This window comes from Engraulis encrasicolus, chromosome 14 (genome assembly GCF_034702125.1).
Source record: "Engraulis encrasicolus isolate BLACKSEA-1 chromosome 14, IST_EnEncr_1.0, whole genome shotgun sequence".
Classification (NCBI taxonomy): Eukaryota; Metazoa; Chordata; class Actinopteri; order Clupeiformes; family Engraulidae; genus Engraulis; species Engraulis encrasicolus.
The window spans coordinates 52,556,835-52,580,074 of NC_085870.1; the positions used below are offsets into that span (position 1 = coordinate 52,556,835).

General features: G+C 43.5%; 1 protein-coding gene across 1 annotated transcript in view; it reads left to right on the forward strand.

Moving 5' to 3' along the window:
- Positions 1–22,947, forward strand: part of tex264a (testis expressed 264, ER-phagy receptor a) — a 139,823-nt gene extending 116,876 nt beyond the window's left edge. The window contains exon 4 of the mRNA XM_063216097.1: positions 20,218–22,947. Within this exon, the coding sequence (XP_063072167.1) occupies positions 20,218–20,633 (416 nt within the window). The 3' untranslated portion in view covers positions 20,634–22,947. The remainder of the gene's footprint in view (positions 1–20,217) is intronic.
- The last annotated feature ends 293 nt before the right edge of the window (positions 22,948–23,240 follow it).

A 23,240-nucleotide genomic window follows, 5' to 3' on the forward strand; every position in this document is an offset into this window, starting at 1 on the left:
CTCTCTCTCTCTCTGTTATTTTTACCTGGCAAACTGACACTGAGCTGTAATATTTGTTGTAATATTTGTTGCCAGTGCAGCATGAACGTCATCAACTTCAGAAAGACAGTTGCAGCGTGAGGAAGCTCATATTTTGTGGCTTTCATTAAGTGTGTGGAGGAGCAATACATTTATGGTCTGACATCTTAACACTGTGTGTGTGTGTGTGTGTGTGTGTGTGTGTGTGTGTGTGTGTGTGTGTGTGTGTGTGTGTGTGTGTGTGTGTGTGTGTGTGTGTGTGTGTGTGTGTGTTTGCGCGCGCTGCATGTGTGGTAGAAAAAGCATCTTATCCATGTTGTCATTAATACAGAATTTAATCATGCCACAATGACCTGATCACACCCTATCCATTGTATTGACACATTTTTCAGGTATAATAATGATCTTGTCATGCTGCTTTTTTCATTGAGGACATTTATTCATCATCAATTAGCATCATAACTGCCCAAATCTTGCGTAGTAGTTTGGCTTTAGCCAACTCTTTACAACTCTCACACTTCTTTTATTTTGAACATTACACTACATTCCACTTAACTCAACTTAACTCAACTTAACTCAACTTAACTTTCAGCAAAAGTTACTTACAATTATTTACAGGGTTACAGTCCCTGGAGCAGTGTAGGGTAGGTCGCTTTGCTCAAGGGCACTTCAGCCATGGATGAAAGGTGTAGGAATATTCCTTCTGGTGACGATGGGACTTCTTCTCACTCGCTTCACTCGGTTACTTACTTTTTTTATTTTTCTTATTCCTGGACCCTCATATAACGTGGGATCAGTGTTACTATGAGTACCTCACAGGGCTGGCCTAGGCCCAAAGAAATAGCTCAGGCATTTTTGACATAGGAGTGATTCTACAATTTGACTGCGCTTTTAAGTCCATGGATTTTATTTGCCAATTCCACTAACTATTAACTGCATCCAATGATGTTTTGGACATTAGCACACATTTATCTTTCATATAATACAGAAAGTGTAGACATGGCATTATTTCCCTCAGCAAGAATGAATATTTAACACTGGTTTTGGGCGTTTTCATGCCGTCCTGTTTTCCAAATGTCAGATTCAGTCTTCATATTAGCATGTAAAGAAACTCGTTTTGCCCAAGACGACTGCAAATGTTGATTCACAGTAATCATCACAATATGACAAAACTGTCAGAAAGACCACTGTGCTTTCCATTATACATGAAATTTGCCATTTTGTGTGTGTCCACGAAAACTGTGTTAACCGTGTCACGGTCTGAAACCCCCTCCATAAATCAGTAATGGTTTGGTCTTAGGCCATACGAATAACATCACGTGATGTCATAACCTCTTTGGCAGGATATGGGAAGACTTTTTGGTAAGTTTTGAGCTCCATCCTTCCATAATTTAATCCATTCATTTTTCATGTTCTCTTAGCAGGAAAATTGCCTGTCAACTGTGTTATCAACATATTCATAAGAATCTGAATTAGAAATCACATGTAGAAAAACACAGATAAAGCATACAAATACATGAATTGATTAAGGTGTTGTGGTGGAACTTCTGAGGTCCTCAGTTAGCACAACACCATAAAAATGGCTGAAATGTCAAGCCGTGTTACCGTCAATGGTGTTACGCATCAGCTGTGACAGTTGAGGAGGAGTATGTTTTTGCCAATTTATCTCCATATTGACAGACAAACAAACAAAATAACTTGTGTTCTAGGGAGATGGGTTTGTCTGCTCTGTTTTTTCTCCTAAAAAAGTGCAGACATGTTCCCCTGCACTGTTGACAGTAACACAGTTGAGTAACACGGTTGACTGTTTTGAAAGTGTTTTTTTGCTATTGATCCCTTATGTGTTGGAAAAATCCTATGAACAGACACTAGGGATTATCTCTGGAGAAGGAAGTCTTGTGTAAGGAGAGTCACTAAATTAAAATCAGACGTTACAGGGATTTATAATGAAAAATGTGTCAGTCTGTATCACAGTGAATCATAAAATCCTACTTATGAAGCTCAACAATCACATTTTCTATATCAGTTGCACAGATTAATGACAACATTATTGTTAAGGGACATAAGCACTTTCAAACGTATGTTGTTTCAACTCTGTAGTATTTTTATATATGTTTGAAATGACATAGTATTTGTCCATAACACTGTTGACAAAATAATCAAGCAAATGTTCGCTTTCATTAGAGTATGTATCAAATGATTTAAGATTAAGCTTGGCAATTTGTTTGTTTGGAAACTTAAATATATACACTATGTAAACATCTAGGTCATTTAGTTGAAAAAAAATACTGATAATTGACATTTTGCTTTTGCCAAAAGCGCAGTCGAATCGTAGAATCACTCATAGACAAAACGATCTTCTACAATATACAATATTATGATTAGGTCACTCCTCTGTGCATTTTAAAAATAAAGCAATGGGCTGCCTCATCGAAACTGAGGGCCGGTCTGCAAGGGTGGGGCGGGGGGCCACAGCATCGGCCCCATGAGGACCCACCGGGTAAAATGCTCCGTATGCCAGATTACAAGTCCAGCCCTGGTGCTTCAGCAGCTTGCATCCACCTGCTAAGATCCTGCAAGAACAGCACCATGCTCTGCTTTGTCCATCTAGATTGACAGACTGTTATGACGTAACTGTTTGTGTGAGTAACATTAGTACATCATTGGAGATGGCACAAGTTTGGGCAGGGGTGGTATTAAATGTACTTCTTGTTGTAGTAGTAGTAGTAGTAGTAGTAGTAATAGTAGTAGTATGAGTAGTGCTCTCTTGTTATCAGTATTATTGGTAGAATTAGTACAATAGTAGTAGCATCTAACTCTGTGTGACCAGAGCTCAGAGTGCTGTTGCTCCCTGCTCCCTCCTCTCCCTGCTCCTTTCTCTCCCTGCCCCTTCCTCTCTCCCTCCGCCCCGCTGGCCACCATAACTCCCTCCGCCTCGCTGGCCACCATAACTCCCTCCGCCTCGCTGGCCACCATAACTCCCTCCGCCTCGCTGGCCACCATAACTCCTCCATGCTGAGCTCTGCCATGTCCATGCCGTGCCCCAGAATAGAGCTATTACAGCCCCTTTACACTCCAGCCAGCCAGATTTGTGGGCTCCTTTATGGATGTCAAAACCCGCTCTGACTAAAACATATTGCACTGTGTGCGCTTCAGTGGTGGTATTCGTGCCCTGCCTTGTGTGTGAAGGTGTGAGGGAGCCATTCGGTCGATCTTAAACATCGTTCCTTTTCACTGTGTGTCTCGGGGTCCAGATTTATTCGCGGTGGCACTCGGGCAGACGGGGGAGGTACTGAGGTGGCTGGCCTGAGAGATTGATGGCTTATCATATTATGTGTGCGTGTGTGAACCTCCACACATTTGCTCTCTTTCTTTTCTCTCCATTTTCTCCTTTTCTCCGCCTTTGTCTTTTTTGCTTCCTCCTCTATCTCCCTCTCTACTCCTCCTTCTCTTTCCATCTTCCTCTCACTCTCCCTCTGCCTCTCCCTACCCCTCCCCTCTCTCCCTCTCTCTCTCCCTCTTCCTCTCCCTCCATCTCCATTCTCTCTCTCTCTCTCTCTCTCTCTCTCTCTCTCTCTCTCTCTCTCTCTCTCTCTCTCTCTCTCTCTCTCTCTCTCTCTCTCTCTCTTAATTAGGGTCCGATCAATCACTGTGGGCTTGGGGCCCATGGCAGGTGTGGGCTGTGAATCAGCCACTGCCATTTGGGAGATTGCTCAGGAGCACAGCAGAACAGAGCACAGCACCAGGGGCGCTCCCAGACCACCATACACCAACCCACCTTCCCCTCAGCATGTCTGGCCCTGACCAGCCCCTGCTAGTCCTTGCCAGCCCCATAACCACACAAAAACACCAAGTGCGACTTGAGTAATTCCAGCGACAGAAGTAATTGACTTTGTATTGTGTCGCTGGCGAGAGAAGAGACAAAAGTGATTTGGGCGACTAGAGGCAATTTGAACGACAGTTTGTAGTTCGACTTGGGTAAATATTATGCAAATGAGCTATGATGCGGTCCGGCGACAACTGCCACAGCCAATAGGAATGTCGGAATGCTTGCATCCTGCTTTTAATGGACATGCTCTGTCACTTCCATCGCTCTTGCTGTACACTACAGCGATTCGCTGTCGCTTAGTCTCGCCGCCACCGCTGGTGTATTCGCCTGGTAAGGCAGGCACAGGGTAGGAGTGCAGGAATAGGAGAAGGTGAAGTACTCATAGAGATATAATTACAACAGTAGTAGTATGATATTACAAAGTTGAAACCATGTAATATCATGCCACTAATGTTGTAATTACACCTGAGTACTTTTACTTCTACTTCATCAAACTCAGCCTGCCTGGCCCTCGTCAGCTCACCTCAGCCCTAGCCCAACATTTGCAAAAGTCTGGAAATTTTGTCGGGAAACGTTTTTTTTGTGTGACTTTCATGTATTTAATGTAGATAGATAGGAGAGCGAAGAGATGACAGGAAGTAAGTGGGAGAGAGTGAGGGGGTAGGCTTGGGAAATGACCCAGGCTGGACTCAAAACCTTCAACGCTCAAGGACACGAAACAAAGATAAACTAGTGTAAAAACAAGACACGTTGAAAGCTCAAAGAATGTTAACACAAGAGAAAACAAAACAGAGCTATGAAGTATAATAATAATAATTATGAATAGGATAACTGAAACCAGATGAGTTTTGAGGCAAAACTGGTGAGAAAGAAGCAACACACATAGACACACTCAGCAAACACGGAGAGGTAGAAGGACATTCTAGAATGCTGTACTGAAGAACCTTATTCTCCCTCAGGCGTTCCCTTGGGGGACATGTTCTGCCTACTAAATAAATCAAAAAACAAACAAACAAACACTGAAAGTAAACAGCACACTGGAACTAGTCCTGATGCAGTTCCATAGCACTGCATAGTAATGCCTTGTTGTGCAACTCACTTGAGCCAAATGCAAATGTGAGCCTTCTGAGGACCGATAGAATGGAGTGGAATCGCAGGAAGTGTACGTATGTGAAGTGTTTACTGTGGGAACACGGCCCTTCAAGTGTTCAAGTAAGGTCAATTCTGTGATGCAGTTCTGTTTATATTTGCATATTGCACTACATTGTAGTGCTGTCTGTCTTGATGTTGCCCCAGTAACTGTGACCTTCTGTGACTTATGTTTATGGTTTCTCCTTCTTTATACATAGTGAATGTTAGTTCAACACTTACAGTTGAATTACTAGCGCATAATTTACTGTGCACATCTGGATTGATAGGGCTTGTTGTGATGCTCGCGCGCGCGCTCGCACACACCCACACACCCACACACACCCACACACACACACACACACACACACACACACACACACACACACACATTTGGACTCTGCTGAGTGCAATAGCAAATCACTTCAGCCAGGTGTAAATGGTGTAAGATTCTCCGGGTTGGCTAACGTGGAATGAGTGAGTGAGTGAGTTTGAAGTGAAGTAAAGCCTTCACCTTTCAAAGGCAAGGCAAGACCAGGCAATTTTATTTGTTAAGCACATTTCATAAATGCAATTCAATGTGCTTAACTAAAAAACTAAAAAGTAAAAAAAGTCAAATAATTAAAAAAAAACACAGAGTATGGCTGTTGAAAATAGAAAAATAACATTTTTTAAATTGGCAAGAAAATGAGTAAAAGATAAAAGCAAGAAATAAGGCCGAAACTGATCACAAAAAAAAGTAAATATATACCCCATAACTCCAAACTCCATAATCTGGATTTCATAGAGAATGGGATTCTATGGATCGAGCAGCAAAGCAGGGCGAGCAGCTGTGCTGGTTTTAATCAGATATCACATCTATGTATGTGTTCTTAATCACCATGCAATTATATAACCATCAGGCGTCACCCTCCTGTGTAATTAGCCCGCCATTAGTGGGGAGCCACTCAGAAATAATAGCAAAAAATAAAGTCCACAACACCAGGCTCCCGTTTCTCTTATTTAATGTGTAACGTTTTGGCCAGCATGCCCTTCATCGTATACGTACAGGGGTGTTGAGGGAGTTCGTCTTGAATGACTTTTATGTATGATAATGTGCCATACAAGGAAGTTTGATTGATTGATTGATTGAGATCAGAAAGTTGCAGCTTCTTCTGCCTACAGTACACCTGCATCTATCCAAAGCCCTTAACCCCAGTGATTGCAACCAATACAGTGCAATAGTACACATGCCACTTTGGATAAAAGGATAATGGAATGGAATGTATGGATTGGGTGTGGTGGGGTTGCATAATGGGTGTGGACGGTCAGGTGTGTGTGGACAGAGACGCGTAGCAGGTGGAGAGGGGATGAAGAGGGATGTGGAGGTGGAGCATGTTGGCCAGAGACTGCAGAGATGAAGCCATTTTCATTTAGCACAACCGACTACAGATGTGTTAAATTGGACTCTCTAAGTGTTGACACTAGGGGTGGGTATTGGCAAAGGGTTCCCGTCTTACCGATTCAATGTGCATCACAATACACATGATACGATTTTATCACGATGCATTGCGATTCATGTAATATTGCGATACATTGCCATATTAAGTAAATGTAGCCTGGCGACACCATCCATGTACTCCACTCTCAGTGTTTTGCCAATCAGCAAACAGTTGAGAGTGCTGACGTAGAACTCATCCGCGAGCTCCGTTACTGATTGGTTAAAGTAACTATATTCACACTTTCGTTTTGTTATTTGTATGCTTTTGCGACGCTATAACGTAACAGGCATGCTAATTAAGCACAATATGGGTTTTAATTTGAGTTTGGAACTTTTGTCAGACTGATTGACGGAGTCAACAGTCGGCTATTCGCCCAGGCTAACGTAAATGTGTAAAAATACAAGTTATTTGTCAGTTACTGTTTAGCATTCATCAATCAATCAATCAGTCAAGTCAATTTATTGTATTTAAGCATTTTAGTGTGTGTGTGTGTGTGTGTGTGTGTGTGTGTGTGTGTGTGTGTGTGTGTGTGTGTGTGTGTGTGTGTGTGTGTGTGTGTGTGTGTGTGTGTGTGTGTGTGTGTGTGTGTGTGTGTGTGTGTGTGTGTGTGTGTGTGAGTGAGGGACAGAGAAAGAGTGTGCGTGCGTGCGTGCGTGTGTGTGTGCGTGTGCGTGGAGGTGTACTGTGGGTGTTGAGGTTGCTCTGCTGTAGATGTGAAGGTGTTGTGCCAGGCGTGAGGCGGAGTGGAACGCGTCTCTTAATTCAGTTTAACGGATGAAGTCACACTTCATTACAGCGAAACCAATATGATTTTCACATGTAAACAACACCCCCCTCCCCTACCTCTGACTGTCAAATGTAAACACCCACCAGAAAATAGCCATCTCTCACACACAAGCATGCATGCTGTCTCTCTCGCCTGTGCATGCAGGCACACACACGCACGCCCGCTTGCACGCACGTATGGTCCTTTTGAAACCCTGCATGGTTGAATGGTTTGTCCTGTTATCTGTTGTCTATATGTTGTTGACTTGCTGCACATTTAATTGCCCCTTTTGGGGACAATAAAATTGAAAAAAAAATTGAAACTTGTATGCACACACAAACGCACACAAATCCCAGACAAAATGTTGTTTACTAACATAAACAAACCACCAACCCTCTTCATAAACAGACGTGATCAAACACAAAGTCATAGGTAGTCTCTCTACACCCCCCACACACACACATGTGCGCACACACACGCACAGGCACACGCACTCGTACACGCGCATGCACACGCACACGTATACAGTTACAGCCCAGACAGCCATGGGTGTGCCAGTGGGTCTTGGCAGTGATGTGATATGTGCAGTGAGGAGTAATTGGTGTGTAAACTCGGTCCCTTTAGCCTCCATCTCCATAGTATCTGCCTGCCGGTGTGTTTACGCTAAGAAGCAGGGAATAGTAATGAGGTGGACTGGCATCATCTCACTCACTCACTCTCTCCCTTCTCAGCCACTACCTCTCTCTCTCTCTCTCTCTCTCTCTCTCTCTCTCTCTCTCTCTCTCTCTCTCTCTCTCTCTCTCTCTCTCTCTCTCTCTCTCTCTCACTCACAGTCACACTCACACTCACACTCTCTCTCTCACACACACACATACACACACACACACACACACAAACTCACACTCACACACACATACACACATACACACACCCACGCACACACACAAACTCACACGCACACTTTTTCTCTCTCTTATCTCTTTTCCTGCCACCGTTTCATCTCCCGTCTCTCCAGCTTGTGAAAGCTACTCTCACCGTCGCTCACACACTCTACATGTAATCACCTTCACAGAGCCGTCCGCCTTAAAGTGCCACTAATCTATACCGGCTCCTCACGCCCGCTCCTCACCCCAGCTCCAGAGCCGTAGAAGAGAGAGCTACACTACCCTATGCTTTGATCTTGGACCATTTAACCCCTTTGCACAGAGCCTATGTTATAACCTTACTGTCACCAAATTTGTAATGGCCATGTCTTAATCTGTTGCTTGAGGCTCTCGGTACTGTCATAGCAATGTTGTTTTGATGTAGTTGACTATTTTCAGCAAATAATGCCGCTCCATCACGCCTGCTGTAGTCACTGCTTCCATAGGGCAACCTTTTTTGAGCAATGATGCCGGGCAGCATCTTGTCTGGCTCCGGATTTTCTGATGATGTAGTTAAAAATGCCTGCAGCTGATCCAAGTTATTTTGATTAAAAGTGTTATAGTGATCCAAGCAACGTCTTTCTGTGCCGTTGCCCAGAATCATTGCTCAAAAATCCCTGTGTATCATGATTTTAAAATCTCGTCAGCTCACAATAACATTGCTATGATGAAAATACCATGTCTTTAATAGAATTGTAATAGATAAAGACTTGATTTTACCATTTTGGTAACAACATGACAATAGTAGAGGCTGTTTTTTCAGGGGATTCAAGTTAAATTTGGCAGTAGACAGTAGAGTTTTAATGAGCAGCATACTGTAGTTGCAATACCTACTCTGACCACCATCCTACACAGTGCACCTTTAAAGTCATGCTCCTCTTTATATAACCATTTATATAGATATAGAATGGACATTGTCTTCGCAATTCACACTGCACACTCCAACTTAAAGGCAACCTCAACACCCACTCAACTGCAACAAACCCCCCCCCACACACACACACACACACACACTGAAGATCCACTCTCCTACGCCCTCACACTCCTCTCTCTCTCTCTCTCTGTCTCTGTCTTTCTCTCTCTCTCTCTCTCTCTCTGTCTTTCTCTCTCTCTCTCTCTCTCTCTCTCCTCTCTCCCTCCCTCCCTCTCTCCCCCCTCTCTCTCTCTCACTCACTCACTCACTCACTCACTCACTCACTCACTCACTCACTCACTCACTCACTCACTCACTCACTCACTCACTCACTCACTCACTCACTCACTCACTCACACACACACACACACACACACACACACACACACAGCTCACAGCTCTCCTTTTAAGAGCCAGCCGCCTTGATTCCGTACTAATAATCCCACAGGGCCTAATTTAGCAGTTTAATTCCGCCAAAACGTTGTCTAACAGACATTCCACTAGACATAGGCAGTCTGCTTCAATTTAGCCGCTTTGTCCGGGACTTATTTCCACCGTTTGCTTTTTCTTCTTTCAGTTTTTTCATTTGTTTTTTTTTTTCCTTTTTCTTCTTTTCACTCCAGTGTTGTCAGCGGGCTTCTTCCTGCTTCTCCTCAGGGGTCTGTCCACCCCAGCCTCCTCTAAATAGATCAATTACAATTGGCATCACAACGCTCTCCAACTCCTCTCGTGCACTGCTTTCAATGCGTGCGTGCGTGCGTGCATGCGTGTAGTTTGGCTGAAAATGTTTCCAATTTTCCTGGTGCTTAAGCTATTGAGGAATCAGAGCCTGAGAAAAGGGAAAAGAGATAAAAACCCTCAGTCACGTATCTGATCCACCCACTTTCTGGAACAGACTGATTCTAATGAGCATACAAATCCTCAGACAGACAGGTGCAATAAGTGTGCTGTCCCGAAGAAGAAATACTTAGCCATGGTTGTACTGTGTTTTTTTATGCAAGAAGTCCCATATCTGCAATGAGATACTTGAGAACAGGCCCGTCCACTGGGGGGAACAAATGTTCTGGGGGGCCAAGAATTGAATCCGGTCGTCTCTCTGACTGTCCTGTCACAAATAAAGCCCCCCAACCAGGTGTAGACCATATACTTCAGGGAATAGAGACGAGGGTATTTATAGTCTGTTGCAGGGGGAATATGGAGCAGGGGTCTCCCATGATATTGTTTGCGTACTGTATGTGCCATAAATAAGATTGTGAAAATTGTTATGTGGGCAAGCTCAGAACTGTCATGAGCGCAACCTAATAATTAGGTCTGGGCTGTGGGAACACAGGAGAGAGCAGTGTCTCTTGGTCCGGGAATAGGTAGGCCTTGTGTGTGTGCGTGTGTGTGTGTGTATGTATGTGCGTGTGTGCGTGCGTGCGTGCGTGCGTGCGAGTTTGTGTGTGTGTGTGTGTGTGTGTGTGTGTGTGTGTGTGTGTGTGTGTGTTTTGTGTGTGTGTGTGTAGGGGGGGTGTACACCAGTATATTTGCATAGCTATTGTGTTGACCGTCATATAGCACCTTTGGATGTGAAAATGAAAATGGGTGTGTGCATCCCCCTCCCTCGTGTGTGTTTTGGGAGAGAATGGTGAGGTGAGATGAGTAAGCTAGAGAAAGTGTGATGGGTCAGGGAGTGTTTGAGCGGGTCTGGGCTGGCCAGTGTGCAACGCCCCCCCCTTCAACCCACCCCTTACCAACCCCCAGTGTGGCTCCCTACTTCGCACCAACCGCTTCTTTGGCCTCCCAAAGCCCTTTTAGGCAGGTCTGGGCCAGCTAGTGCAGTTCCCCCTTCAATCCACCATTCGCACTCCTCTCCTACCCCCCACTTGTTCCCCATCCCACACTCCCAACCCCAGCCCCCATCCTCTTCACACCGCCGTGATGCGTCACCGAGATGATGGATGCCCTGTGCTCATACACAATAGGCCATGTTCATTACAGTCCAGCGGTAACAAGATGACCTCGCGCAAATTTGGGTCAGGGTGGCTAATATAACACCCAAACAATGAAGCCCCCCTCGTCTGATCCACATTCACACAGATGATATTAGAGATATCATGGACACGGACATGAAACTAAGGAGGAGATGCTGATTAAAGCGCACACTAATGCACAATATCACTTTGCTTTTGCATTGTAGTTTAGTCAGTGTATTCATGCACATTACACGGATGATATTATGGACCAAGGATGAATAATGATTTACTTAGTAGCATGACTAGTAATTGGTAATTAATGTACTGCAATGAATATGCTTTATACTGTAGAATCTACAGTGTAGATAATCTGCTAAAAAAAACATTTAGTCCATTCAATAGTGGCATGAGCTGTGGCTGCACCACCCTTGTATGTGCTAAGACACCATTGACCCAGGAGTTGTGGTCAAGTCCAGGTGTCCATTACGGTATAGTGGAAAAGCAGAATGTTTGAAATACTGCTTCCGAATTTGATAGATCTCCACTCTGCATTCTTGCACACGGTAGATAGCGTCGCAAAAAGCTGTTTTGGTTACTATGGCTCGTTCAGCGAATGTTTTTCATAATGATATCAAAGACCAAAGCCCTGCATGCCATCTATTGTGAGCATGCCTAATTAAAATGGCTAAGATGGTGCATCGGTAATTGTTTTTAGAAAAGGGCACCATCATTTCCTTTTAATAAGATGCAGACGCCACATGTAACACAGTCCCTAGCTTAGATGACTATACTGAGTGAAAGGTACATGAACATGATAATAGACAGGAATACGTTTATTCATTGATTAAAATGCATCATTACAAGCATCTTAGATAAATGAAATGTGCTTGTAATATGGCCATAGCTCAATTGAAGCACCACACTCCCCTGTTATGAAGTATGTGTGTTATGGGTATTTGCACGCTGAGTCAACCGTTAAGGTTTGTCTGCTGTTTTATCTGCTGAGTATCAAAAATTGAAAGGTTGACCCTGCCGTGTCTCAAACAGTAGGGCACTGCACTGTCACGCCGGGGACCCCGGTTTGATTCCGGCCCGAGGTCATTTCCCGATCCTCCCCTGTCTTTCTCTCCCACTCGCTTCCTGTCATCAAACCGTCTTATCAAAAATAAAGGTATAAAACCCCAAAAAACAATCTAAAAATCAATTGAAAGGATGCGTTTTGATATGCATCGATGCAAAATGGTGGCCCAAGTATAGTGTTCCACCATTCTGATGTATTTGCACACTGGGTCTAACGCTAAGGTTTGTCTGCTGTTTTCAGAGACAGTGTCTGCCTGTGCCCATGCTATCTTGGAGAAAATCACATAAGAAGTAACTTCTAGTAATTTCTAGTTCTACAAAGTGACATATGATTTAGTGTATGTCGAGTATCAAAAATTGAAAGGATGGCCCTGCCGTGGCTGTAGGGCACTCGCCTGCCATGCGGTTGACCTGGGTTCGATTCCCGGCCCGGGTCCTTTGCCGACCCCTCCCCGTCTCTCTCCCCATTCGCTTCCTGTCTACCTCTCGTACTGGCCTGTCCATAATAAAGTCTAAAAGACCAAAAAAATTTCTTTTAAAAAAAAAATGGAATTGTTATGCATCGATGCATAATGGAGGCCGAAGCATAGTATTGTTTAGCCTTGCGCCCGTGAATGCATACTAATGAATGAAAGGCATGTTTTGAGCATTTAATGTCTATAAATTAATTAGTAATTGGTGTTCGACATGCTGCAATGCTTCTTAGATAGTCCACTAAAAACAAACAAACAAAGACAAATCCTCACTGTAGTGGCGTTGCGTTCATCTGCTGAAACGTCACTGACCCTTATACATTGACTAGGTGGCGGGCCCTTAAGGGATGTGCCAACTGCTCTAAGTTGCATGTCCACTGTTCAGGCATGTGTTTCTGCACTGCAGAGTATGAGCACCATTCTTAGTCATACTATATGTGTCCACTCTTCCGAGCTGTGAGCCCCTCCAAGCTAATCAGCTTTGAAAAGGTCTCGCGTACACACACGTAGCGCTCGCAGGCGCCCCATTTCTCCACACCTACATTTGCATCCTCTGGCTGGCTGGCTGACTGGCCGCGGTAGCCGCGTCTTAATTGAGATGCCACTGCTCATTTGCGGTGAGAGGCTCGCCAGGCCACCGTCATATCTCCGTGCCAAAGCGAAACAGACAGGAACGCCAGCAGGGTCAGATGTGCGGAGCGCCAGAGGATCCAAAGGTTATTTGCCTTTTTCCTCCGACAGGTTTAAACTTTTAGTTTGGTAAACACATTGACTCTCCTCATTAAGCCTTGTCAGCCGTGGAAGTATCGGTGTGTCTTCCTCTCTCCTCTTGGCTTCCAGGCTATCATGGCCGGCAGTCTAAATTGAGAAAAATCGAGCACTTGCAGTGCGTTTTTTTCTGTTTAGCATGAGCAATAAACAAACCATTATCTGTCTACTGTTTGCCCAGGCCCAAATGAGATGTTTTCTAAACTGCAGCAACTTGCACAAAGTTTTTGAATTGTCATTGACAACGGGCAGACTTTCCTCCTCTGAGAATAAATATTCCAAGGGCCCCAGTAATGAAAGGCTTGAGAAAGCGAGCGAAAGAGCAAAACACTTACAGATACTTCATAGTGAGATGTCCTGAAAGAGGGACTTTGAGGAGGTCAGAGTAGTGTGTGTGTGTGTGCGCGCGTGTGTGCGTGCGTGCGTGCGTGCGTGTTTCTCTTTCTTTCATCTTTCTCTCCACCTAATGTGTTCCAGAGTACATCATCCACATACTGTACATGTGTGTCCTTGAGTTCCTGTGTGGAGCTGGACTCCTTTGTCAGCTGAGACAGCTGCAGTCACACTCACCACCTTTAACACTGACAGCAGTGTTTGTTTTAGTGTTCCATTACACCCCCTTTAGGTCAATACTCCCTCTGCAGGAACACATATTTTTATGTTCTAAACATATCGGAGGCTGATTGTATTGTTGGCAATCTGAGTTAGTCAGGAAAGTGACCACAGGGATGACTGGCTTGTTGCAGCCAAGCATTTACAGTGATGCTGCTTTTCTATCCTTCAATGTTAGTTGGTCCTATCATTGTGAAGCAGAATTCACTGTGCGTTGGAATGTTCACCCACTAATTGGGAACATGAGCTGGGTGTAGACCGTCGTGAGACAGGTTGGTTTTGCCCTTCTTGATGATGGGTTGTTGATCTGTCTGAGTTAGCTGGTTTTGCATAGGGACATGGAGAGCGGAGCTGTGCAGCTGTGGGCGCTGTCGTGTGATCCATGAGTAAGCAGTGGCAGTACACAGTTGTTAAAGGGTGCCATTAGCCTAAATTACACTCCTTAAACACCCCAGCAGGAGCCAATCCAGCAACATGATGCATCATCAGCTATCATCAAGACAGACTCACTGCTTAGGCTGCGCACACATTCTCTCTCTCTCTCTCTCTCTCTCTCTCTCTCTCTCTCTCTCTCTCTCTCTCTCTCTCTCTCTCTCTCTCTCTCTCTCTCTCTCTCTCTCTCTCTCTCTCTCTCTCGCTCTCTCTCTCTCTCTCTCTCTCTCTATTTACTCATATTCTGTTTGACGCACACAATAGAACTCTTCAGTTGACTAAGTTGCACAGCAGCATCCCATGATCTCACTCTCACTCTCACGCATGAATATATTTTGTCACATTACCATAATTTGCTAGTTGCCAAGTGCCATTATACCACTTTCTTTCTATCAAACTTTGTCATCTTGCCATCAGCCTAATACTCCCTAATAGTCCCTGCCATGTTGCACATTCAAAAGGAAAGAGACAGGACAACACTCCTGGTTGCTTTGTACTTTATAGCCCATCAGACGCTACAGCTGAAGAAGCACAAAGCAACTAGGAGCGCGGTCCTGTCTCTTTTCTTTAAAATAATTTATTACGGAGCACACAGTTGCTCTTTACTTTTGTTGAGTTGAGTGCGTTGTAAAACTGATTTGTTTTTTGCAAACTAACACATAACAATACCTTTACAAACACTCTTGAGGCCTGGTGGATTTGGTAGAGGACACTTATCTGTTCTGTGGTCCTGTGTGTCAATGAACAGTCCATGGGAATCACAGGCATTAGTCCTAAAAATAACTTAATCAAGCATAGTTTTGAGCTAGATGCATTTTTAAATGTTATTACTACTTTCAGCATCACATCACACCTGACATTACATTCTCAGATTTAGCTTAGTGTGACCATGCCCATTTTCCCGTGTAAGGGTTATTATTCCATGGAGTGCTGTCCTGGCTATAGTAGCTATGTTGCAGCACTCTTGTTAAAGCTGAAAGCTCTACTGTAGGTCCTTTCCAATACCGTAACTCCCGTCCTCCCTCGTGCTTGTGGCCTCATGATGACGTCGCAAGGCGTCGTTGACGACAGACATTTAATTCAACATCTCGCAAAAGTGAAATTCAGAGGTAATTTTCTCATTTGCATTTGGGACATAGAATGGGTGAAAGTCGTCCAAAAGTTGTTGTGGCTAGGCTGATAGCAAGGAAACTTTATTGTTTTCTCTGGACGTCAGCAAAGCATGAGGCCACAGACACAGGACGGGAGTAAGGCTAATGGAATGTTCCCAGTGTTTCTTTGAGCTGGCTTTGGTGGTCGTACTCCAGCCCCCTCCTTTGGGGGCTTTAGATCTGGGCAATGTGCTCCCATTGTCAGGCACTGTGTAATACTCTCCCACTGAGAGCCTGGCTCTCCCAATAGGGTCGTTCCCACAGCCTCTCAATGGGCCCTTCTCTCTCCATTCAAACACTTCACACATAACCACCCAGATCAAAAAAGGGAAAGCCGCAAAAATGTCATTTCAATGTTGAATGGTGATCATAATGAATGGTATTGACATTATTTTAAACATTCATTCAGCTGCATTTGGTGGTGTGTGTGGCTATTGGAACACTTCCCTGCTGAGAGCACTCTAGGAAGCTAGCTGGTGACCGCATCACCACCACCCTTGGAATGCCAAGGTTATGGGAAGGTCATGGGCTGATTCGGTGTTCATTAATACACTGACTATTTGGCTAACCAAGCCAACATTTTCACTGTTGTCTTGTTGCTGATATGGAAACAGATCAAATTGAAATTAAAAAATGAGACACTGAAGAACTTGGGTGTTATCCATATCTATTTAATATGACCAGGCAGGGAGAAGAGGGATAATAGTGTCGACATTATAAATAAAAAAACAAAAGGACCATATACACTAGCAATTAAAGTGCTGAAATCATATACATGCAAGTTCAGAAGTAACTTATCGAAAGCTGCATTCATGGGAAAGGCAGCGGTTACAGAGTCCATCTCAGGGTCCATGCTGATAGTTTTGGTGTTCACACGGAGCCGCTCTCTCAAATAGTTAGCGACAACGCGCTTGGAAATCTCTCACCTCCTGTCCCCTGAGTGTATCGGTCTTGTTGCAGCAGCACAGAATATATTTGGCGCAGACAAAGCACAGTGTTGTGCAAGTCCCCAGGCACCTATTCAGGGAGAGAGGGAATGGATGTGTGTGCCTGTTTGGATGTTGTTTTTTTCATGAGACAATTACGCCAACTCACCTGGCTTTTGTGCCAAGGAAGCCAAATGATGAGTCTCTGGCGGGAAGTAATATCTCAAGCAAGTCAGGGCGACTCTCTCTCTCCCTCTCTCTCTCTCTCTCTCTCTCTCTCTCTCTCTCTCTCTCTCTCTGTCGTTCATGAAGTGAGTATCAGGTGTTTGCTAATTATGACAGTCTGCTAATTGACACAAGCCGAGGTGATTGAAGACATAGCGATAAATACAGGTGGGATATGTGTAGATTACTTACTCTCTCAAGAGTTCTGAAAAACCTTCGCTTATTTGTCATTTGCACATGTAATGACATCAACATTGATTTAAGGCCTCTGTATAAACAATTATCCGATTTTAAAATGGTTCAAACTGTCTTCTGCTATATATCAAATAATGTTGGTGTGAGATTAGACCATTGGTTCTTCTGGTCAATATCATAATTATAGTAGCCTAGGAATGTTTTAAGAGTACTTCCCTCTGGGTGACTATAAACCTCAGGTTATAGTCATAGCCATTAACTAGTAATGTCACTGACATTAAGTTAATTTTCTTTTCTAGGCAGTCTATAACAACTATCTTATAATAGAACCTGTTCAATGTACCTGTGTGTCCACTTCATGTACTGTATGTCTGTCAAATAATGCTGAGGCCTTCAGAGATTAACCCTTTACTGCTCATTGTTTTAGGATCAATACCCTCAATATAGCGTGATTGTGCTTAGATTCATTCCCCATGGATGTCTGTGAAACCTTGGTTATGTGTAGTAATAATGTAATAATAACATTGGCATTGATTTCATATTTTTTGTTATTCATTTCACGTCAATATCGCAGACAGCATACCCTTTTCAGCTATTCTCAGGAGGTCCGAGTGAATTATACCAGATGTAACATTGCGCATATTTATGCAGAAACTGCCATCGCTATGTAGTATTGTCTAATGATCAGCAGCGGCGACCTTGTGCTTCCTTTCAAAGTCAGTTTATCTTTTCAGTGGCTCTATTTGAAACTGGATGAAAGACACCATCTATGGAAGATGTGTAAATCATCTTAGTCAAAAGCATTACAAGTACATGTTTGACAATGGTGAAAGAAACCACTACATTCGCTTTGGTGCTCTCCATGACCTGTAGTCGCACTGTGTGTGTGAGAGCTGCAGTTGCTGTCAGTGTGTTCTGTGGCCTGGTTCAAGGCTGGGGTCTGCATTGCGCATGAAGACCTGGGTTACACAAACACCTCACTCACATGAAAAAATACATTTGTGATCTCAAGCAGTTGAATGCAATGTGAAGGTCAGTATTCCATTCTGACAGCTGAACGTATAGGCCATCATAGTGGTGAATGAAATGAATTGAAACATTTTGTTGTGGATTTGATGGCGTGTGGGCAGCTGTGGTGTGTGAGGGCAGCCATGGTGTAGTGGCCTGCCTCGTTTCGGAAACCGGAAATACACCGTGAAACCAGCAAGTGGCGTATCTGCACTTATACAATCTGTGACCTAACCTCACATTCCTCCAGGGACTGTAACCAATAGCCTGTAATATCTGTAAGTCGCTTTGGATAAAGACGTGTCAGCTAAGTGTAATGTAATGTAATGTAATGTACAAACCCCAACTCCGGTGAAGTTGGGACGTTTGGTAAACAGTTAATGAAATCAAAATGCTATCATTTTCAAAACATTCAATCAATCATTCAATTTAGATGGAGAATAGTGAAAAGACAACATATTAAGTGTTAAAACCGAGAAAAAATATTGTTTTTGGTTGACATATGTACTAATTTCTAATTTGATAAATGCAACACGTCTCAAAAGAGTTGGGACGGGGACAATAAAACGCAGCAAATGTCGAGGAAGACTAAAAACAAAACAAAAGACAACACTTAACAGTTAAATACATTAACCGATGAGATGATTTTATATAAAAAACAGTGTTAATTCCTATCTTTGACATGATTTCACCAGCTTAAATGGTGGGTGTATTCCTTGTTGTCTTACAGTGTGACAGGTCTTGACCAAAAGCCCACCATTTTATCACCTGCTGGTCCTTATGATGGAGCCAAACTGTTAAAACATAGTAGAGAATGCAATTTGACCTTACTATGTGGCAGTAATCGAAGATCTCCCTTCAAAATATAATGCATGAGTGGCTTTTCATGCTGTTTAAAACCCATTTATACCATTCAGCACTGTATTTAACTCTACAGATGAGTGAGAGCATCTTAACCAATGCACTACTGCACCCGCATGCCATCATGGAGGCTGACTTTTGAAGTTAGCACTAACACAAGTTGGATGGTCCATTTTCACTGTAGCACAGGATGTGCAATGCTCTATTATTGTCAAAAAGAATGGACTTCTACAACTTCTGCTGACTTCTGTAAGCAAATGACAGTTTCCCATGTCTTCTGGGTCTATTTCAAGTGAGCTCAGGTGCTTAGGAGAATGTTACACCCCTGTATCATTTGCACGCATTAAGCATTCTTAATATGGTCAATTTTCAATAGCTCTAATTCCTGGAGTGCTAGAGTGAGACTACAGCCAATATATATTTCATGATGTCATGAACCTATACAATGATTTTAATAACAAAAATATGTCTTAAATTACACTCAATCGTGGTTAATTGAGGGGAGTCATGGGTGAGCGGTTAGGGCGTCAGACTTGCATCCCAGAGGTTGCCGGTTCGACTCCCGATCCGCCATGTTGGTGGGGGGTGCAATTAACCAGTGCTCTCGCATGTCTGAGGTACCCTGAGCATGGTACCGTCCCACCGCACTGCTCCCCATGGGGCGCCACTGAGGGCTGCCCCCTTGCACGGGTGAGGCATAAATGCAATTTCGTTGTGTGCAGTGTGCAGTGTTCACTTGTGTGCTGTGGAGTGCTGTGTCACAATGACAATGGGAGTTGGAGTTTCCCAATGGGCTTTCACTTTTCACTTCACTTAATCAAAGGGAATTCAAAAATATATGTAATAACTATGGTAATTATTCCCTTTGCATCTTTAATTCTGAGTGACTCAGCCTCTCTGTGATGATCTTACACCTGGACACCTATATTGTCCGTCAGTACAATTCATTTTGAAATGTTCTTCTTTGTTGTTTTATCTTATTTGGATGTTTACTAAATTTCACTGATCCCCGTCCCAACTTATTTGAGACGTGTTGCATTTATCAAATTAGAAATGAGTACATATGTCCCCCAAAACAATATTTTTTCTTGGTTTTAACACTTAATATGTTGTCTTTTCACTATTCTCCATCTAATGAATAGATTGAATGTTTTGAAAATGATAGCATTTTGATTTTATTCACTGTTTACCAAACGTCCCAACTTCACCGAAGTTGGGGTTTGTAATGTAATGTAATGATTGGCTCATGCTGGTCAAATTCACTTCTCATTTGCACAACACTAAACTTCACTCAACTTTTTTGATTCTCGTTGATCCTAATCCCTTGCCTTCACCACCACCTCCCACTGGAATGAATGGAATGCTCAATTCGTTTGCATGTACAGTACTTTCGCTGAGGTGAAGTTCGCTGAGGTTCTGTCCTGCCTCAACCCCATTATTCTCATTTTTCTGTCTTGTGTTGTGTGCTTCCAGGTGGCGACTCCAACAGCGAAAGCAGCTACTTCAGCCGTGGCGTCCCGTCCGACAGCCGAGAGACCTCGCTAGCCCCTTCGCTGGCTCCCTCCACCATCCCCCAGGAGGAGCAGGAGGCCCAGCGGGAGCAGGAGCAGGTGCTGAGCGAGCACGCCGAGCACGCCGAGCGAGGCTCCAGCAACGGCTCACTGGGCAGCGGCTCCTCTTTCGAGGAGCTGGGTCTTGAAGAGGAGGAGGAGCAGGAGGAGGAAGAGGAAGAGGAGAAGCAGAAGCAGAGGGAGGAGGGAGAAGAGGAGAGGGAGGAGGTGAAAAGGGAGGAAGAAGGAGGAGATGAGCAGAAGGCTGCTGCTGAGGAGGAGCATGCCAAGAAGGAGGCCACAGCGGAGCAGAGGGAGCAGGTGGGAGGTGAAGAGTAGGAAGGTGCGAGGGGTGGAAGGGAGGGTTTGGGGGTGGCGATGTATGTGTCGGATGGAAAGGGATAGAGGGGAGTGTTTGCGTGGGCATGTTCGAGACAAGACTGGCTGATGGACAGGAGTAGAGGGGGATTGTGGGTTTCAAGGATGTAGGTGGGGTTGATGGAAGGGTTGGTTGATATCCATCAAGGGCACTCTTACAGATATCCGTCTATTGAAAGGATGGGCAACTAGCTACAATCTAAGCCATTTTGCTCACTAATCTAATTCCAATTAGCTAACCAATTCAACAGTAATTAGAGTACCGTAGATAATTGGTGGAGTCGTCTGTATTAATTGTCAGTGCGAGTTTACCTGGGGTAGGCTTATGTGGTGCTGGATGTTAGCATCTGAGTCCAAGTTGCCCATTACTGACCCATGTGTGTTAGACGCAAGTATTGGATATGGATAATTGTGTGTGTCTGTGTCTGTGTCTGTGTCTGTGTGTGTGTCTGTGTGTGTCTGTGTGTTTGTGTGTCTGTCTGTGTGTCTCTCTGTGTGTGTGTGTCTTTGTGTGTGTGTCTGTGGGGGGAAGCTTCCTTTTTCTGTTGCCGTATGTGGGTGGGACAACGTTGTGAAGGGCGGTGGGAGTGAGGGTTGGTTTTATTTTTATCCATATGAAAGGTTGAAAAGGATGAGTGGGCATTCCTTTCATCCTGACGGACTGGCAGTACTGTTTCCTTTGTCAGAATTCATCTGTATAGATAAGAGAGAATTAAACTCCCGAAACATCAGATGTAGTTGTCAATAAATCCACAAGTGCTATCTGTTAGTGAGTAAGAGTAGACTTGTATTCAAAATAAAAAATACATGCAGTAGACATTCAACGTGAAGGAATTCGAACTCAACATGATTATGGTATTAGTTAATTGTTGACCGTGGTAAGTACAGCACAACATTATATCTGATTTGCTGTATTCTTATCCACCCATACGGATCAGCAATTTGTTTTGAATCCAACTTTTCCAGTCATAAACTATGAAGAGAGGATATATATCATGCAGAGGCATAATTCGGTGCTGTGTCCACAGAAAACACACAGTAAGGTTAATATTTGCCTACTCATTTTCATTTATTTCTCTCTCTTTCTCTCTCTTTCTTTCTCTCTTTTTGAAGGACGCTTTGCTCATATTTAAAATTAGTCAGGCTCTTAATAACAAAAAGGGACATGAAAAGCTAAAAAAATTAAGGGCTATTGTTTAGTTTTCTTTTACTCTTGACTTTATGTGCGTTGATTATGTTAGCACGTTTTATATGAATAGTGCCACATCAGAAAGAACACACTTTGGTGAACTCGCATGAAACAGTATCTAGTATAATCCGTCACAAATTGGCTGATATAACGGTTTATCTTTATTTTTTCTTCTATGGTTGTACAGTATGTTGTCTTTAACTAATTGAAAAAGCATATCCATACGCTGATCATTCCTGAACACCTTCATCTGACTGGAAGACTTGAAATCATTCATTTCTGATGTTGCTGTGTACAGACTCGTCTTTGTCGTTCTCAGAAATAATAACTAGAAATGCACTCAGAGAGTGCAGACCTCCGCCAAGGAAGCTGTTTGATAGAACATTTGACTATGAAATTTCTCTCAAGTCTTTCTGCTTTGTTTTTGTGGAGTTAGAAACTGGAATGTCAAAATTCGCCCAATCCCACAATGGTGAAGTATCCTGGATTCGTATCGTGATGCAGATCCCCACCAAAATTGACATTTCCAATTTCCAAATATTTCCAACAACTCCACAAAATTTAATCCAAATCCGTTCATGACATTTTGAGTTATCCTGCTGACAGACAGACAGACAGACAGACAAACCAACGCGACCGAAAACACAACCTTCTTGGCGGAGGTAACAATGCAGTACAAAGGAGGGATAATCAGAAACCAAAGCCTGAAAGAAATGATACCAACAGACCCGATTGTTTTGCCAACTAATTGATGGGTTGGTTTTCTTTTGAGTACTAGTCTAGTAACCAGTTACTCAGGTAACAGGATGTATTTGATTGAGTACATTCACTTTTAGGTTTTGCTTGCGTTCCTGTATGGATGGTAGTTTGGCGTTTATAGGATGCTTCAGGCATACGTATTTCGGCTGTCAACAATGTGTCGGATGTAAATAAGTATGTTGTTTGTCTGTGTCTTTTCCCTCCTGGCCTTCTGACATATTTTATAAAATTGTTGGTTCATCTGTATACAGATTACAGCACACAGATTGCTAAATGTAAGAAAATAAAGTGACTATTTCTCTATAATAAACAGTTCTATCCTCATAACTTGTTCGTGCTTGATGGTGTATTTCTTTTGAAACAACAACTTGTTGGCTCTACCTTGCCTCTAATGATAGGGCGCTGGGCTGCTACGCCGGCAACCCGGGTTCGATTGCATCCCGGGTCATTTGCCGATCCTTCCCCATTTCTCTCTCCCGTTTGCTTCCTGTCTGCTCTCACACTGTCCTGTTTGAAAAAAATAAAGGCCCATAAAGCCAAAAAAGGAAGGAATAACAACTTGATCTACATCTATAACTGATGCTGTTTCCAGAGTTATATATAGTAAAGTAAAAGTAGAA